This window comes from Nyctibius grandis, chromosome 2 (genome assembly GCF_013368605.1).
Source record: "Nyctibius grandis isolate bNycGra1 chromosome 2, bNycGra1.pri, whole genome shotgun sequence".
Taxonomy (NCBI): Eukaryota; Metazoa; Chordata; class Aves; order Nyctibiiformes; family Nyctibiidae; genus Nyctibius; species Nyctibius grandis.
Genome location: NC_090659.1, coordinates 106,976,154 through 106,996,720, shown reverse-complemented (window position 1 = coordinate 106,996,720; position 20,567 = coordinate 106,976,154). Strand labels below are relative to the sequence as shown.

At 41.6% G+C, this 20,567-nt stretch overlaps 1 protein-coding gene across 5 annotated transcripts in view; it reads right to left on the bottom strand.

Moving 5' to 3' along the window:
* LATS2 (large tumor suppressor kinase 2) overlaps positions 1–20,567 on the bottom strand; it is a 50,016-nt gene that overhangs the window by 8,252 nt on the left and 21,197 nt on the right. For all 5 annotated transcript variants that reach the window (XM_068423186.1, XM_068423194.1, XM_068423209.1 and 2 more), the window contains 2 exons: positions 5,964–6,096; positions 528–2,065 (listed from right to left, as the gene is read on the bottom strand). In XM_068423186.1, the coding sequence (XP_068279287.1) occupies positions 528–2,065; positions 5,964–6,096 (1,671 nt within the window). The remainder of the gene's footprint in view (positions 1–527; positions 2,066–5,963; positions 6,097–20,567) is intronic.

Sequence of the window (20,567 nt, the reverse complement as noted above, 5' to 3'; positions counted from 1 at the left end):
CTGGATATGATTACTTGCACGATATTATTACTTACATGTGTTAAACAGACAAGTTCCAGTCAAGTATTACATATTCATCTGAAAATATGGCAGAGTGAATACACTGCCAAGTTGAACCACGGCTTTGGCGAATGAGTGGCTATCATGGAACAGGGAGGAAGAACTGGAGCAAAGAGAACACCTTTTTCAGAGTTTTGCAAGAGCTGCCAAAATATTGCCAGGGTTATCTCAGCCTCAAACCTGGCTTCCGAGTTCTTGCCTAAGCAAACCTAATACCTTCCTATTATGAGGGGTTTTGCTTCATCTTACTTTTCTGGTATGAAGATATATTATTTCACATCTCAGGTTTTTCAAACAGCCTCCCAGACCTGCATCCAGGTTTCTAAGTAAAAACAGTCTGGTATAGGGAGGTGTTGGATTCCAGCTACCTCCAGTGGAGTCTGCTGTTATAAATTTTTTGACTGATTAAAACCAGTAATAATCAATTTGACCCCATTATTTTATTATAACAAAACAAGGAGAATTACTTTAGCCATTTCTTGCTCCAATTGTAATCTTCTGTTAATTTTCTGCTGGTAGGTCTTTATGACATTTTCTACATGTTGCTCCATGTAGAACTTGAAGGCAAAAGGTGAGTAGCTCTTTATTCGGGATTCTCGCTTTTCCTCGTCTTTGCCATTTTTTCGCACAGGCACTGGAGACGTCTGAATCTGCTTTTTATCCTTGCTTGGTTTTTCAGCTTTAGTGTTCTTGCTGCTTTTGTCATTTCGCTCACTGTTCTCCTCAGCCTTATTGCACGTTGAATTGGGGACAACACGGAGGGTCTGCTCTACGCCCATGCATAAGCAGTTGATATCAAACTGCTCTGAGCTACCAGGAAGTAACAAATGCTTGGGATACGGTGGTGGTGGACACCGCAGTTCCTGGTTACCGTAATCCACATCTAGTTGATAGGCATTAGCTGCTCCAACAGGTGGTACATGCTGCTCCATGATCTCCAAGCCATCCACAGCCGGTGCCTGCGCAGGTAACCAACCAGGATGGGAAGGTCCCACTGCAGTCTGAGGCTCAGGTCTCATCACTCGCATGCTCTTCACTGGCTGGAGAATATGAGCAGATGTGACTGCTGTGATTGTATTTGGAGATGTAATTGAAGGATCAGGCTTTCCTGGAGGAACTTGTCTTATAGACACTGTCACTTGTGGCTGTTGCTGGTGGTTGTTAAAGGAGTTTGTTCTGCTTGGCACGGTGGCATCAGGTCTGAAGGATATGTGTTGCCGTGGAGATGTTTCTATTCCTGGATTTTGTAAAGAATCTCGGCGTGATGGTGTTGCTGTCTGCCACTGCTGAACTTGAGGATTATTCATGTCAAAGAGGTCCATATTTAGACTGTTTCTAGATGGAGTTAATAGATTTTGGGGTGGACTGTCTGAAAAATCATTAGCAAAGGCTGGACCTCTGGATATCACATGCATTTGATGAGAAGAAGGACTTGTCTGTTTGTGATGAGAATGTGATATATACAGGCTTGATGGTGCCTGCTGAAATGCATGACCAGAATTGTTCTGAACAACTGCCCCTTTATTTGGGAGATTGGTGTACCCTCCCTCCTGCTGCATCTTGTTTTGGAAGGATGGACTCCGCTGAACACCATACCCCATAGGTTCGCCCTGCACCATCATGTGCTGCCTACTGTAATGTTGGCCATTGGAGCCATGGGATGCCTGCAGCTGCAAAGCTTGACTGCTGTGATTAGCCACTGGATAACTAATCACAGAAGACTCGATATTTGCAGGGTATGTTTTCTGTTGATGGCTTGCTGGTGTGCTGTGAGTGCCTACTCCAGAGGGTCGCTGTACAGGAGCATTCATAGCTGTAGACTGTGAAGCAGAGATTAAATAGTCCATGTATGGCCTTGGAACTTCAGTAAGCATATTTGCACCTTCTGCTCCAAAGCCTGTCCCTTCATAGGCTGCATTACCGATCTGATGGTAGGACGGAAAAGATTCATTTGATCCTTCGAAGCTTGGCCTGCGGGTTACATTATTTGGCACAATACCCTTTCCTTCATAAAAAGAACACAGAAGAATGTTAGGAAACAATTCAGGTGAACCAATTACTTTGCATTACTCATCCATCTATACATACAGACATATACACACACACATGCACCCTGCATAGGGAGTATGTGTTATAAAAACACCTTCCAAAATCTAAATTAAGCACTCTGAACATTTAAAGTTATAGGTGCCAAGGATTACTGCTGATAACGAGCTACCGGCCCACAACGCTGCTCATGCCAGGAATCATCAGGGAGTTCTACCAAATCATGAAAATAGAAGCACAAATTCCTTAACTATGAAATCATCAGATTACTCTACAGCCTGGTTTTTAAAGCTGGACGAGTATTACCAGTCATTACTCACAGACAGGAGGAAGCTACAGAGCAGGGGGTTAAGTATAGCACCAATGGGAGAAAAAAAACTCCCAGAAGGACTGCCAATACAACTTAAAGTCAACATTACTATAAGCTAGTAGGTCATCACATAGTCCACATCTTCTGTACAGTGAGCTCACTGCTCACGCTGGGGATCTGCGTACATCTCTCTGTTCCATCATTCTCAAAAATCCTTGTTTCCCTCTCTTTCATTTGCAACAAAGGCATCATACAGTTTGTCCTGTATTCTTTCCAATGTGTTGGACACAGAGTATCCCCTCACATTACTCATCTTCCATCTGTTTAGAACACAAATCTTTCAGGGTGTCAACATGTTAATCTTAGCTTGAAGAATGGGCAGAGACAAGATAGCAGCATTCCTACACTGGAAGCGTCAATGGCACTTTTCTTTGGTTCTTTGATCTGAGGACAAATCGCAGGTGTATAAAGCACTGGCTATGCTAAAAAGACAAGGGGAGACTCTGTGCTGTTGCTGGTTTTTTGTTCCCCCTCTGGTTCTTTGGCTTTCACAAATCACAGGACTCGGCCCACATATGCCTGAACAATTTCCTTTTAAAATCTTGAGTTCACAAGGTCCACAAGAATAGTCACATTGCGCTAACAGGCTTGACCACTGGACTGCAAGCTCTTCCGATTATTTCTATTACAGCGTGTCCCAGCTGGGCCAGATTCCTCACCTGCATACACACAAGCCCTGCTATACACACACACGCAAGGGTGTACATGTTATTAAGACAGGTCTATGCATCATCTCTGCACACTGAAGAGGCTGCCCCCATACTAATTACACTTTCATAGACAATGCAATGTTTTGAAATGGAATCAAGATGGACAAATAACATGTTCTTTAAAGTGAAATCTATAATTGGCAGCTCTTTTTCCTACGATAACACAAGGTCGTGCTTACCACGGTTGTACTTATAACAGCACTCCTTGATACATCATCTGTTGGGACACAGTGGGATGCACTGATGAGGCTGTGGCAATCCAAAACGTCCTAAGAAGTGGCTACTCTGGCCTGGAGGTGGGAGGCAGCCATAAGACCCATTTGCCGTCTCTGTCAGTAGGATTCATGCTGAGCCTCTGGGGCAAACTGACTTTGTTTTTCCCTGTCAGAGGCCATGAAAGAAAGTAGCAGCAATAATTGTCCTCCTTTGGGACGCATACTTCAGCTGTGCAAGGAATCTTGCTGATGTCAAGAGAGATATAATGTCCACCTCCTAGATTTGTATACCACTAAGTTTTTTCTGGTCTGACGGAGGAATATTTGTATTTGTGAAGACACTAAACGTGGTAGTTGCAGATTATTTTTTTTTTTCATACATTCCTATCCAACATGGTAACTGCTATGACCATCTCTTGCCTGTGAAGGTTTTAGATCAGAGTGTATTCTGAAGATTAATCAACTATACTCATGGGACCACCTGTTTTTATACATAGCTCTCTGTCCCACAGTAATATCTGGTAAGTTTTATTTGAGTCTTGCCAGGATGTTGAAACTCTTGTTAGCTTTACTACTGGAGTTAAAGCAGGGCAGAAATGAATAACGTGAAAATCTGTTACCATACACCAATATACAGAATTCAAAACCAGAAGATTTAAATTCTCAAAATGCAAATGAGAAGTTCCCAAGTAGCATTACATGCTTCCTAATCAACTAGAGGAGACCTATGCTACCCTAGCACAAATAATACTGTACCAAACAAATTAGTACGATTTTGTGGCACCTCAGGCAGGCAAGCAGCAATTGAATGATATTTAAGTTTTACATTCTGTGTATCCTAAAACTAAAGGTGGATCTTCAGCTCGAAAGGTTAAGTATTCAAAACAGCTGCATACATTGGAATGTTAAGAAAGCAAAAATGAATGCAAATAAAAGGCAACTGAGTAATTAAAATGTTAGCCTGGAAAGATTTTGCAACCCTTTCAGAGGAAATGTATGCTCTTTAGGACTGGGGCTATTCTCTCACTTTAAGGAATAAAGCCTTTATAGTATAAAGCAAAACACAGTTCAGTAATTCTGTCAAAGTTATTTTAAATTCTCCTTAAGGCTCAGTTGAGGCCACATTTGTGCATGTATTAGGACAGAGCTCTCCAAATAGCAAACTGGCCAGTACTATGTTGTCTGTCAGATGGTCATCCTGCAGGGTAACACTCCAGGAATTATTCTCTTAGGGTTTTCCAGAATTTCCTCAAATAATATAACAGGAAGTCTAACACTGATAGAAAGGGCAGAACCATGCACCCTTTTTCATCACATTTGAAGATCCATTCCTGAGAGTGACCACCTGGAAAATGAGGTCCTTCCCCTTTTCCATCCTCCCTCTATGCGGCTACCCTCAGGGTCCCCCAGGAAAGAAGTGGCTTTACTGAAGACCTCCTTCCTGTCCAGAGATTTCTCTTTGCAAACTGAATGGGCTTTCTCTTCCTCAGCTTTCCTCATCTCTGGACATGCCTCTCTATCAACTACCCCAAACTGAACACCTTTCCCAACACAGATTTTCAATTTGATCAAGAGGCAAGAAGGAAGGTGCTGCTGAGGTGGCCAAGAGGAGAAATTTGTCATGTGGAAATCACTTGCACTCAGTAAACTCAACTTATGACCACACTTAGAGGTCTGTACTACTGTAATCAGATTGATTGAATGGATTTGTTAGCTTCAACTAGTCCAACACGGACAAGACCTTTTAAGTCTAAATGTTGCCACTGACACAAGAGAAGTTCCTTGTCCAACGAAACAGGCCCCTGACAACAGCTCTCCAATCTGCTCAACCCTTTATCCACTAACCCCGCTGCAGCATGTAACACTGATTACACAGGTTCAGCCAGTCAGAGGATGGTTATTTGTCTGCTTGACCAATTTTTGAAACTGAAACAAGATAGAAGTAACAAACTCTATCGAAACCAGAGTGTATCCTGATCACAGATCAAAAGCGTGCTGCAGTACTCTAAGTGCTAATACTTGAATAGAAACAACTCTTGCTAGGCCTTTTGTCACCTGTGGTCCAATGTTTGCTGATGAGGCATGTGCAGGGCCCAAATCCTCCCATTTGCTAATTTACATGAAACAGAACTGAAGCAGACTAGCAGGGATGAGTGGAAAAACTTCTGTTATCTTGGCCCAAGCTATTTCTGCAGTGTACTTACAAGCATGTTAGCATGAATGAATTCCTGGGAAGTGAGCTATCTCACAACTCCACAGCAATTACCTAAGCACAAGCTTTTACTTTGTGATAAATTTGAGAAGATTGAGGTGATTTGCACTGAAGGATAAATAGCTTTGTGTTTAAGAAGGTGAACTATGAATGTGTTCTTGCAAATCAGGTGAGTTGTGTTCAGCTTCCAGCCCAGCTCACCTTGCAGGACCATGTTCACATCACTGTCTCCCACAAGAGTACTACTGAATACTGCCAATCCACTACTTCTCAACAGCAACAACTCTACTTTAAAAAAATAGCTTACTGCAAGAAAGAAGACCACAATTTTTAAAAAAGTTCATGCTTACCTGGTGAGGTCTGCTTAATTACACGTACTATCTGTTCATTTCTAGGATCCAAGTAGCTCATCTTGCTGATATACTCCAGAGCCGCTTCAATACTTCTGCTACCCGTCTGCTTCAGTGCTCGGACAGCCATCTCCTGTATAAAGCAAACAAGAATTGAATCACATTGAAACAAAACCCAAGCACTGCACTGCAGGGTAGATAGCAGTAAGCATTCTTACATTTATAGAAACATTTTATAATTCACACCAGATCACAGCTGCCTGAAGCCAAATGGTCTCATATTTTGAAAACATTTGCATGCCTTATACAACTCAAAAATTAAAAGAAGAAAATAACAAAACCAAAACCTACCTAGACTCTGATAATTAAAGAAGCAACAAATTGAAACGTGTAGTTTAAGACTCCTTAAAATAAACTTTGAATCAGGTCTGGAAAAGGCAGCATAGTTTGACATAGGGTGAAACAGAATGAAATATTTAGCTTTTGGTATTTGAGAGCATGTCTCTTAGTCACACCTGAATACAGTAAAAGCTTTAAGGTTTCACAGATGCCACAAGAAGCTAATTAGGCAGGGACTGATTTCTGCTGAGCGAATCCTGGCCCCACCAGAGCCAATGGGGAAGAAAGATTGCTGTTTTCAGTACACCTGCGATATCATTCACTATCTGTTTGGAAAATGCACATCAAACTGCATTTGATGTTTTGAAATGCACATCAAACTGCATTTCACATTGTTAGTCTTTTTACCTGTATTTTATTGGGCACACACTCATCACTGAGAAGTTAATATGGGTGCCAGACACACAATCTGAAAACTAAAACTGGGGTAAATATGAATATTGTAGTTAAACAGCTACAACACAACCATGGTTAGCATTCCCTGCTCTACAGCCAGAAAGTCACATTCTTCTGGAGTTTGTTTATACATTTACCTATAGCTCAGGTATACAGAATACCTTTCAACAATGACTCTAGTCTCTGGTTGCAATGCAAAATTCACAAATCCTTGCAAGGCTGCGTGGTCTTTTCTGAAACGATGGAGAGACTGAAATCCGGAGCTTTAATGTTGAATTCACATCGCTGAACTTCAGCCATCAAAAAGTTAGATACTTAGTCGAAAGTAGTTGCTGAGAACCTTTCTATAATCACCTCCAAAAGGCAACTCATAAAAAAGATATAACAGGAGATAAACTGACCTTTGGTGACAGAAGATTAGAGGACTAATTTGAATTGGACTCCTAGCTCTCTGGTGGCTAAAGTTGGATGAAATGAATGTCACCATCAAGGACTTGCCTGCAAATGTCAGTATCCTATTATCTTGCCACTTTACTGCCATTTTTAGGGGAATTCTGTCATCGCAACCTGCCCACTGAGCGCTGAATCAGACGGAGTTTGTGCCTTCTTGGCTTGGCTTACCAACTGCAGATGTGGCGGCTGGGTTGGCACAAGCGCGCTGCTCTCCTGTGGGGGAGTTATGCGCAACTGGCTAGCAGTCAGGTAGCCCCAACACGTATGTCCCTTTCCTGTATCACCTGGAGCAAAGAGCAACTTTGCTCAACTGAACAGCAAGTACATGTAACATACTCACTAATTGTTTACTTAGCAAGGGAGGATCATCTCAGATGACATTAATTCACACTTAGCACAGAGCCACACACTGGCACTTGGCATTTTGTTTCGCTTAGCTCAGTCCCCTCCCGCTCCCCCCAAAATGGCAGCATTTTCTCCATTACTCAGAGGTTCTGCTTGGGGAATAGCTATAGCAAGTTTGAATATTTTTCATACAATTTATGACTCATAATTCATAGAAAGGCAGTAGTTGGTTTCACATTTCCTATAGCTGAAATATTTCATTGGCATCAACACATTACTAAGGGCAATTTTAAATCAACAGAAAACTATTATGTATGAAGGAAAGAATTTCCCACAATGTTTTTTTCCTCTCTTTCTTTCTTCTTCTTCTGGATACGTTTCTAAAGTATTAGCAAATTCACATTCTAGTGCTCAGCATTCTCATCATCCAGGGACTCTGGGCCTTACAGCCCCCTTCCACAGGGCTGCTAACCCACTCTGCCCATTTACACCAGCTGGATCTAGCCTTAGATTACAAATCTTAAAGTTTCCTAAATCAAACGTGCTCCATACACACATTTGGGCTGGCTTGGATGTTGGGTTTTTTTTTGGTTTTGTCTGCAACGGAGTACCAAGAGAATAAATGCTTGGTAAACAATTATCTTAACAGCCCATATAATCCACTTCTCCCTCTCTTAGCTGTGTTGGCTGTATACAGTTCAAAGGGGCTAAAATAGGTTAAGTTTTTTATCTCCAGCATTGTGGTATCATCTCTGAAAACAATCCTTCCTCCTGACATACTGTGGCACTACTGTTCTCTTTTGCCATTGCCTATGTCAGAAAAGCAGAGTAAAAATGACACTGGTCTATTTGAAGCTGCATGTTCTACATTCAGCAGAGATGTTAGAGGACTCATATTTAAACCTTAGTGGGAATAATGGGAGGGGAAAAGTCCAATATATTTCACTGTGGACTGTACGATAACCTAAAAGGGCCAGCAAGAGCTTGGGACTGGCCATGTGTCACAGGTAAGCTCACCCCCTGTTCTCCAGTGCAGCAGCAGCCCTGTGCTTCAGTCACCACATCTCATCTTTCATTAGGTCAGCTCCCACCCTCCAAAGGGTTTGCTCGTCACATACCCTGTTTGCTTAGCATTTACATTACTGCTGGAAAAAACGAAGTAAGCTTTTTTGTGGTTCAAAAGAACACCTGCGATTCCCTTGTACGCCATCCCATAGCTTTGGCCCTTTCCCCCATAGCTATCTTGAGAGACATATAACCCCAGTTTCTGATGCTTGTTCTCAAAAGCCTCGCATCATCTCCAAGCAAACGGACGGCGACCAAGGAAAAAAAAAAACCTTCCATATACAAAAGGAGAAGGCTTTTCTCAGAGGCAGATCACATATAATCATAATTCTCCACCCAGGAGACAAATCCCTCGGGGGGGCATGCGATAAGCCAGGAGAGTGGAGGGTAACAAGAAGCTTCAGCACTGTTAGAGCTGGCCTTTGGCCTCCTCTGTGTTGTTTTTCCCATTGACATCCTCCATGCCCACAGCTCTCTCATCTCTGGCAGCCACATGAAGAGGGCTCCACTCATTCCAGCACCTTTTCATTAGGGATGGGTGACAAGGTGTTCACTGTGCCAGAGGCAGACGATGGCTGATGCGGCATGGTGGCCCTCTCCTTCCTATATGCAATGAAGCAATGAGCTCTGTTGAGTGAGGGAGCATGGCTGGGACGAGGCAGCGAAGGGCTGGCCTCCAGAAGACTTCTGAAGGGAAAGCTGGCTCCACACTGGTGGCAGCAGCCAGAACCTGGACTGTAATTGCTAGAAATTGATATAAGGACTGTTATGAAGGATGGGAAGAAGGGCAGAAGATAGATTAAGCAGTGTCAGTAATTACACTTGTTGGAGAGCAGAGGCTTAAGTGAGATGGAGGGTGTTTGTGAGAAGCAGCAGAACGGCTCAAGAAGGAGAGAAACCAATGCCAAAATCTTGCAGACTGATACTGTAGAGACTAGAAAGGCTGAGGAAACAAGAGGACAGACACTGGACAAGGACAGAAGTGCACAGCTACACTGACACAGATAGAGCTGTCTTGATTTTACGCCACTCTAAGGTAAGTACATTTTAGAAAGAGAAGGGAAAAAAGACCAGAAATGAGACATGAAAAAAAAAAATCCGCTCAGAGCCGTATCCAATGCCAAAACGTTCAAGTAGGCATAGGATCAAATCCAGCTCCCCGAGGTCGACAAAGATTTCCATTAACTGTAAGGTACACTGCATCAGGCCCTCCGCTTCGTATCGTTTCCTTTTCACCAGGCCAAACGCTGTCAGCCACAGTATGGTTTGAGAAACCTGGCTGCTGGCTGCGTTCTGCTAACCCCACAGCCAGCTGTCAGGCTGCACGGAGAAACACAAGCCACTGGCAGCGCGCACATAAACCACAAGGGAACAGAGCGGTCCCAGCCCCAGCTCATTCTTTGCATTCTGTGTATTCCCTTTGGAGGATTCAAACATCTCTCCATGCAGGGCTTTTATGCACCTTTTTGCTTCCAGACATCATTAGCTGTTGGTGAAAAAAATAAATCAGAGAAGGTAAAGGTGAAAAGCTACAAGGGGAAAACTTGCTTTTACAATTAACTCTAACAATTTTGTAATTAATGTTACAGCTGCAGTATTAAAATGAGGTTTCAGTGGTCAGCTGTGGTTCTAGAGAGATCTAATGGAAAACCAAAGTCAGGCCACGAACTACGAAGCAGACTGAGGCAACTCTGCAGGATCCCAAATTTGTGGGTTCAAAGAAAAAAATGGGGAGGGGGGTGTTTCCCAGCTAGTTCCTACAGTGGGCTACCCAAACCAGACAGCCGCAGGGTCAACATACTCTCCGTTATTTCCCCAGTCTCGCGCTGGTAGAAGACAGCTTTCCAAGAGATTTCAAGACTTTGCTAGAAGGAAGGCCACCTTTGAGCTCTGATGCTCGACAGAGAAAATCCTTGTTTGATGGTAAATAGATATTTGGATGTGTGCATATACAGACTTCATCTCACTCTCTACTCTGTAGGCAATGTGAAAGGCTTTCCCCCTTTTACCCTCCTGCCTGGCTGTATTCCACCAGCACTGGCAGAGGCTTGCGTTCTTGCTGTACTACAGGGTTGTCCAGCAACATTTTTCATTCAGAAAGCTCCTAGTTGCCAAGATGTATTTATCATCCAAGTGAAGATTGCACAAGAGGTTACAATAAGTAAGACTTTTTCCCAAGAACATTGTGTCTGAAGTAGATAATAGGTCCTCCAAGATTTGGCAAGGGTAATTGCTAACAACAAAAAAAATTAATTACTTGCTTTCCATTCACAAAGAAGGATGGGTGACAGATGCAGGAAACAGATACAGGTTCCCTGCGGAAGGGAAAAAACTAAAGCTCATGCCAGAAGAGATGATCCAGAACTGATTACGAACCGTTCTGCGATAGCCCACCATTGTATGGATTTTCATTCATGATTTTAAACATGCAAAACCAAAGAAATTCAGGAAACAATGTGTAAAATATGCTGTCAGGATTGCTGCAGCCCCACAGAACAGAGAATCTTATTTTGTAATATTCTCTGTCTGTAATTATTCTCTAGTTGGATGCGTCATCCGATTTTGTACTTTTGCTTTGCCTGTTTTCAGGTGGCTAACACCAGGGGCTAAATTTTGCCCACAAATTCTCATGCCTAACTATAACCTTGATTAAAATATTCTAGTCACATAATTAAGAAGCTATCCTAAGAATCGTTAGCGCTCTTCAGTTTTAGTGTATCCAAAAAGCAGGAGGAAATCAGCACTGGCAGAAATCTACTAAGTGCCCATTTGTTTTCTGCAGGATCACTTAGTCCTTTCATAAACTGTGTAACCCATTCAGACACTAACGGAGATCTACCCCATGGCTAGGTAAGAGTTTTCTGACCCCACTGCTCCTGTCACAAAGCGCCTCCAAAGCTATACTGCTTTGATGGTGATAAACCTCCCTCTTACTTTCAGCCTAAATTACGCAGGGTCAGTTTATTCCCTCTGCCTTTAGTTTTGATTGTCTTTTAACTTCAGCAGCTCTGCTGTTACCTACAGAGGAGCCCCCTTCATCCTAAGGGATGCTTGCAGCTTGGCCCCCTGGGCTAAACAAACCACATTCTTTTAGTTTTCTCTTGTAAAACAGGCTCTTCATCCTCTTTATCGCTGTAGTAGCCCACCTCTGTATCAAGAAAGATCAGACTGGGACATGGTTTTCATAAAAGCTGCACACATCGTTCTTGATGACAGGCAAACAGCAGTGGAAAAGTTATCCTTGTGGTAAAGTCACTCCTTTTCTTTGTTGATTTCAGCAGAGGAAGTTTGAGTTTGGGGCTCTAATCCTGGCTTTTAGTCCTTGCTTGCAGCATTTCTACCCTTTGTGCTCCTGAATTTATTTTCAGTTCTGGTAGCACTCCAGCCCTTAAGGTCATCCATTATTTTGGTCGGATGCTCCAGCCCTGCTTTGCACTGACTGTGCATTCCCGCTTCACATTATCAGAGTGCTTCCTTCCCTTTTTTTTTTCCCCCCAATACCAGACTTATTAATGGAAAAAATAAGCAGAAGGGACACCCCGTAGTAGATGAAGTTGGGACAGAAAGAAAAAGAATACGGAATATAGGCGATGAAGTGTAAGACTTGCTAAGTTAAATCATATAAACATATGAAAAAAAAACCCCTTGAACTGTAAATTAGAAATGGGGAATTACAGGTAAGGAACAACTTTAACCAGAAGGTTTTTATATAATATTTCCAAGGGTTATTTGAAGAACTAATGAAGGGACTATGCCCAAAAGATAGAGGGAGGATTCTGGGAACGATACAATGCTCTAGTAAACGTTTTATCAGAGGGGAAAAAAAAACCCCAAACTAACACAACATTCGCTGCTATGCCACCACTCATTCTGCTTGCCTTCAAACTCTTTTACACTCACCTACAGAAGGTAGGCGTCTTTATTATTCTGTGTTTGTGCAGCATCGGGTACGACGAGGTCCTGCTATTGTTGTGTTTATGGCAGTATGACAACTTATTATTAAAGTAAGGTAATTAAGTCCAGCGAAAAATATTCAACTTGGAGTAGTAAGCAAAAAGATGTCGGAGGTCCAAAGTGGCAATTCTCCTGGGTCCCAGGATAAAAACCCTCGTATCGCTACCACCACAAACGAACACTGAAACAAGACTACCTTAATCCTCTAAGCCACAGGACATGGCATATTTCCTGTAGCTATGGAAGGAATGAGGCAAAATAAAACAAAAGTAATTGAAGACTGAGAAGCTTCTTTTGATGATCAAGATTATAGCTGTTCTAAATGTTTCCAGTACCTTTTCAGATTTAAAATAGCTCTGGATGATTAAAAAGAAAACAAATGAACCAGACAAATGAAACCAACATTTGAAATTTATCATGTTAGTTTTTGTATTTTACTAGCCCTAGCTAATACAAAGTTCTTTCTTTCAGAAGTATCACAAAAACCTAAAAATAAAAGGGCCATCATGACACTTCTCTACTGTTTTTTCCCAGCTGCTTTTCCTTAAGTTCATGATTAATGGAAGCTATTTAAGTTCTTCCACAAGAAAAAAAAAAAATACTCTATAGACTTAGCATCAGGGTACTTATAAAGAACAACTACCGTAACACCTTTACCAACTTGGGAAGGGCAAGAGAGGAAAAAAACAAGGGCTGAGAACAGTAACTGGAAATATGACATAGCTCCTTAGCAGCTGTCTCAAAAGGCACCAGTTACATCAAAATACTTTTTTAAACTATGCAATTTATATCAAGTAGCAGCATATAACTTCTTTTTTGTTCTTTTAACTGAACTCCTACAGTACATTCCCCTGCCGCAGCTCCTTGCAAGACACACTGTGTTTGGGCATCGGTGTTTCACGGAGGGTGCCTGCCATTTTACACTACAGTCCTCATGTTCCACGAGTTGTTCAAATATGGCTCTTTGCATGAAAAGGAGAGATACGAACTTCAGGCTACAAGCCAATCCAAGGTCCTAAAATGAAGACATTTGGAAATAAACCAAGCATGGCTGCTCAACATATTTCCAAACAAATGCTTGTAAAATGAAGGGATTATTTGTAACAAGGCATCTCCAGACAAAGAGCATGTATGTAAACACTTCAAGAAGCTCTGATGAACTATTCAGGAGATGCAATCTGTTTAAAGAAAAAACACACATGCACTGCAAGGTCAATTTTCAAATCCAATCAGAACATTTAATCAGACAACTCCTGTTGATGTCTCAGAGAGTATGTGTGTGTATGTACAGACATACATGTAGATATTCTATAGTGTGTGCACTTCTGTGTATGTGATCTTGTTCAAATTAATCTAATTTCAAGTAAGCCTGTGAGCCCTTTGTAAGCAGTGTATTAAAAAAGACATGACACTTTCTTTCATGAAGAAGTAAGGCTCTTATTTGTGTCGCCAGTCAGACAAGTAATTTCATTACATATATTTATATACACATTTATTATAGTATTTCTGGAAGCACGTCAGGCACTCTGGATAGGATTTGGAAAGGGGAATGCCTGCAGGAAACTGGAAGGGGTCCTGTCCCAATCAACAAACCTGCCCTCTGCATGAAGCTCAAGTGTCATGAAAGAACAATTACAAACAGGCAAGGAGAGAGACCCATAGCATTAACAACAATAACGGAAAGGGAGCGAAAATACTCAAAAGCCATCATGAATACCACTTTTTTTTTCCCTTTCTTCCAAGTAGGCTAGGAAGCAAGAACAGAGTTGAGCTGCTCTGTCCCAACCAGGACACATGCATGAGAGGAAGAGGAGCAGAGTGCAGACAGCCCCATCATGGAGGCAGCTTAATGGATAGACCTGAGGAACAATGACAAAGAGCCTGTTCTCCCTGTCCTCCCTGGCCTTGGAAAAAGCACATCTGTGGCTGAAGAGCTGATGGTAGAAGCCTAGTTTCCCTAGGTATTTGGTGCAGAGTGACACTGTTAGCACCCAAGATATGCAGTGACTTGCTGCCTACTTCAGAGACTCTATGCCCTTTTCTGAAGGTACCCATTCTTTCCCCCAACTTTTGAAGGAGCACAGGCTCCTGACTTAGCAATCAAACTTGGCCAACAGTAATAGGCAGCAGTAATACCTCCTTGAGTACAGAAAGTCCCCATTCTGGAAAACACACACTTTGCTTCAGATGCCACATCAGAACAGAGGTGTAAGGAGTGAGCACACAGCATTCAGTTTTGAACACATACAGTACTCCAGGACTATCTATATACCAAAATTCACAGGCCAGGTTTGCATTCATGGTAAAATAAAGGAGAGGGGAAAGTGTGTATTTGTGTGTCTTCACTGGTCGAGGTATCTCCTAGCCACACAAAATCCTTTCTACTCTGATGGCACCTGAAGCCTTCTGCACAAACACAAGGGAAGAATCCTATTCTAAAAAGGATTTCTAATTTAAAACAGAACAAGCAATTGTATATACAGCCATAACCGTTCCTCATCACTCTTTAAGTCTGCTCACTGGAGAGCTATTTAAACTATTTAGAGTTCAGTCTAACCAAATGACCCACGGCGGGTGCATCAACAGATAGGAAGTTGTACAAATCTCTCCTAATCTTTCCTCAGCACTGGAGCAGGGGAAACTCAAACCAGGAGCACTATTACGTGTTAATTCAGATGTTTTATACTGAGGCCAAATTATGTTATATAAACATCATTTATAAATTACTGCATTGGCAGGTTTATATCACAGAGCAGCATGGAAGAGCTTTGCTTACTTCATGCATGTGGGAATGCACATACATGCAAGTGTGTACATAGCTCCTTTCTAAAGGTGCTATTTTACTTCCCTGAAATCCCCTCACTTTAGTCATAGGATCAGGGAACATCTCACCTTCTGGACACAGCCCGTGGCAGGTTCAGCCTCAGCTCCAGTTCACTCCTGTCCCTCCTGACTGGTAGCCACTGCGGTGACCTGTACTTTGTCACACAGTGCCTCACCCATATGCCTTGCATTAAGTAGTGAGGCTTAAGAGTCTCTCCTGTTCCCACAAGCCAAGCCAAGGCAAGCCACTACACTATTCATCAATATTTTTAGTATTACAAAGGTAACATAACATCCTACAACAGCTTTTGAACTCTGAAGAAAGAGAAACAGAGGGAAATTAGAAAAAAAATCCAAGTATAAGCAAATGAGTTGTCCCAAACCAAGAAGCATCATCATCTTCCTGTAATATTCACTGAAAACTCCCTCCAGGTTTCTGTTCACATTTTTTAATAACTAGAGGTGTTACCAAACATGCCATTCCCTTTTCACGCCGAGCCCAACACTGGGCGGGCTCCGAGGCTTACCAATGCAACTCATACTGAGCTGTCAGGAGGATAGCATGACTCCTTCCTACTAGCGCCCACATCCCCCCACTTATTTTTTTTGAGACAGCAGTTTCTTACTCTATCAGGGCAAGTAAATCAAGCTGGATAGAATAGCAGTTCAGTGAAGGTTTCATGATGAGCTTATTCCTCTTCGTTAGCAGCAAGTGATGTGTTTGCTAATTTTATTGCTCATGCATTAGCCAAAAATGTATTTGGCTGGCATTACATTTACAATAATGCTATTTGTGTATCAAAGCATTTCTTTTCAGTGGCCACAGACACTAAGATGAGTGCTTCCCATTGCTCTTCCTTCTACTATAAAGATACATACATACTGAGTTATGTATAAAAGAGGATTTTCACAAATATTCAGAGCTTGCAAATGATTTCTTAACCAAAGTGGATACAAGGGACGTGTAAACTGGGTATTCAGATTCAGCAAGGTGAGTTATGAGGTTTGTTGTCCAGGAATAAAGCCTCAAAGCACAGAAAAGAATTGTGTCAAAGACTGGAAGAACTTTTTGCGCTGCCAAAGTCAGCTGTTCCCCAAAAAGTCACACGGTGCTGCAAATTTGCAATGTTTTAGTACTGTTTATTGCATTTCTCCATATCCAACTCTACAATTTGAATTTTACATCTATTCCTGTTAATGGTGCCTCTGTAATTTTTACTGAGTGCTGCCTTCTTAAAGCATTACAAGTTTTCTTATATTTCATAAGATTTTAACATTTAAAGAGTGATACTCCTCTCCCCTCCTTTTCTTGTAACTTTATATGGTTTTTTTTTTTCAGTTTTAAACCACTAGAACTTACAAGTGTTGTTTTAAAACCTCTTCTCCGAGGCAAGAAAAATTTAAGTAAAGACAGTAAAATTAAGTTGCCCATTCATATTCAAGGTCAAATACTAACATAATTTTCCAAAGAAGGTTCAAGCGTATTCCTGATATGGCCGTTAAAAGTTTAGGGGAGTTTTGTTCCCTTAATTTTTCTTTGGGGAGTACTTTAATAGAACTATAAAACCTCCAGGATATCTGGTTGGAATGCATTACCACTGGACTGTTCTCTCCTTTGAGGATTTATACCACAATGGGACCCCAACCAACATCAAGCAGTAATACACAGTCAAAAAGAAAAAAAAAAAATATATCCAAGAAATATAGCTCCATTGTGAGACAAATGCTCGCTACTTCTCTCTCAGCATCACAGTCCAACGCAGCACGTCTCACGTGACTGAAGAAACATCTGGGTTTTATCTTGAGATTCCTAATATTTTTCAGTACAGACACATACACACACACGCAGAATGCAAGTATGCTGGGCAAGACAACTTGGCATATTTATTGTTCAAAGAGTAGGAAGATGTAGAACTTTTACAGACAATACTATTTTTTAAAAATTTGTTGGCACTTTCAAATTTTATGTACTAATTGTAATGCTATCTTTCTTTTTTTAAAATTCTCATTCAAAAATATAAAAAAGGCATTCAGCTTTAACATTTTAAAATCAATTTGCTCGACCTTGAAATACAATGTACTCAAACTCTACAGCACTAGGGATCTCATTAGACATTTTCCAGAAGTCTCCATGCAGCGCTTAGTTTCATTAACTCTATCAAATACACATGTACAACTACAGGTCCAAAAGTAAGAATTGCTGAACACCACTGACTGACACTTAATGATTTTTAAGACTACAAAAATACCCCTTTGTACTAAACGCTTTATACAATTGCTAGTCACTGCAGCTTTCTGCAGTTACAAGATAAAACTCTCAACTCTACCAGTGCTAGAGGCAAAAAAAGAAAGAGAGAAAAAACCCCAGCTGGATAAAATATCTTAAGGTCAGTCTTTTTACATGTAAAGCAGCCGCAGCAAAATTATTCACATTCTTAGCACATAGCTGACCAGGACAAGATTCCACAGAGAGGTAAACAATTCCCCCAAGAGAGCAGCTGCATCTTCCTCAGCTGGGGAGCTACTGGGGGAGGGAGAAATGCCCACTGAGGTCCCCAAAACTGACCAGAAGCAGGAAGAAAATGAAAGATTGCTTCTGCTCCATGGTAATGCTTCACACGACCACTCCTTTTCTGTGCTCAGTGAGGACAGAGAAGTGTTTTAAAAAAAAAATTAAAAAAAAAATAAAGCCAGTTTCTAACACACACTTTGATCGGTCCTAGAGGAACCTTGTAAGCAGGCACCCAAGTCCATTTCAACACAGAAGAGCAGGGGGAGAAATATTAGATAATATTGAACACAACATCTGAAAGGAATACAGTCATCTGGCTTTGCTTTTATTGTGTATTTTCAACAGTGTCTTTTGAAAGTATAAAACCATTTCTTTCTAGGTTTTCACAATATATCTCTTAAATTGTCTTTTTTTTTTTTATCTGGTATTTCCTTGGCAGTATCTTTACTCAGTTCACCTCAACATTATTTCTGTTGGCTACCAGTCAAGTGGTACAGTTTAACAGTCAAGACACACAGTACTGAAGCAGCATCTTTCTCACTCCACTCCATTTATGTGCAAAGGCTGTGACAGGTATTTCAGGTGGTTGTAAGAAAAGAAATCCTCTTGCAAGATCCTCCTCAATATCCTCATCCCCATAACATTAGTATCTCCTCACAAACCTGCCATTAGCCATCAATGAAATCAGCTGCAGCAACATGAAAAACAACCATATCACTACTTCCAGCACTCATAACTCAGTATTCACGTATTATCTTCCAGCTGCAAGTGTGTCAGCAGAAAACTACTTCACCTTGTCCCTGGCTGCCTGTCACTGCTCCCTGTGCCGGAAGTATCACCTGCTTCTCTCTTGCCCATCCACGCTGGGGTCTGCTTGCTGCCAGAGACAGCTGGGTTAGCACAGACCTATGATTAGCTGTTGAAGCTAACTCAGCTTATTTTGACCCAAGCAGGCTAGGGTTAACTCCAGCAGCAGCTCAGCTGGGGCAGTAAGACCTGGGTGAGAGGAGGAGTAAGAGACAGCACTGAGCAGATGGCCATCTCTGGAGCACAGCTGGAAGGAGAGCACATGAGCGCACGCTGAGCTTTCTCTCGGCATTTCCTCCGATGGTGGTTGACAGCCAAGACAGCTCTAAACTTCTCTGCTCCTTTCTGTGCTCCCCTGCCATATCCCCCAATTGTGCTCGTGTCCCTCCCACCATCCCCAAAAAGTTATTTTTAACCTGGATCAGTTCCCTATCAGTCACCACTCAGCTCTGCAAACACTGTGCTGGCACAGCTTGCAGGAATGAACCAGGGAGGAATGAGCGGGAAGACGGGCAGCTCTGGCAGCATCACTGAAAGCTGCTCTCCTGGAGCCCCAGCCCAGGATTCTCCTCTCCTTCCTTCACACCAACCTACAAACCTCCCAGGCGAATGAGATATGCTTGTGATATCTCAGTCCATAAGGTTTTTCTTTTTTTTTTTTTTCTCTCTATGCTGCCTTAAGAAAGTTTTTAATTGCAGTATTTTGTGTGTTGGTGTCATACTAGGTTTAACAGGCTAATTCCTCTCTTACTTGTGCAGTTATCACCTAATATTTCAAAGCAACAACACGACATTTTTCAGAAATACATCTGATCATCTTAAAAAGATATAGCCAAGGGGAAACAGTCTTACATGACAGGCTATAAATCAACATGTTAGACAAGTAATTTTAAACCACAGGAGGAAGAAAAAAAATCTCACTGTATCAAGCCAATAAAAACCCTGTTAACACTGACTCTAGAAGACATTGGACCTATTCCATAACAACTGTATTTCTTGGAAAATACAGTATTTTGAACTCTAAAGAACTCTGAACTTGATTAGACTGAAACAAAGGAGAGGGAGGAAAGCGGACCAGAGGACATGATTCTACTTATCCTTCCTCCACAGTTGAAGTCTGAGGAGGAAGACTGAGAAGGCTCAAGCAGATAAAGAAACCATTCCCTTGATCAAGTCACTCAGTGTTGACACATTTACTTACTAGTTCCCAGTAATCTTGGCACTGCACTGATGTTCCTCGCCTCCCTCCTTCAAGCCTTTATTCAGACTTTTAGAAAACTGTTGTTTTCAATGCTCTCAACCCATGTTACTTGATAGGAGAACAACTGACAATTGTTTTTCAGGCTTCATTATTAACATCATTACTATTATTATTACAGCACTTGCTCAGTTGCACGAATACTATTCAAAGACAGCAATGTTTCTTCTGAGATCTTTAAGGGTGCAAAATATTAAGAAACCAATAAGAGACCAGTAATCACTTTTCTTCTTTGAGAAAACATTCTTAAAAGTGAGGTCTACAGCAAAATCACACTGGGCAAAATTCTTCTCAACTATTTCAGATGCAGAATGAAACCTGGTCAGTGCTTTGACAGGATAACACTAGCAAACAAGCACAATGCTACATGGCATGAAAGGGAGGCTTCATAATACAGCATCTCAGAAACTAAGACTCAACAATGTACAGCAGTGCACTGGTGAACGTCTCAGTTTCTGGATGAAGTAAGAAAATATAGTTTTTATGCACCTGTTCTACAAAGCTGCCAAAGGTAAGGATATATGTCTGGTTAGGCAATCAAGTTCCAAGTTACTAAATTTCCCCTACAAGAATGGGGTGGAGACAGTACTCC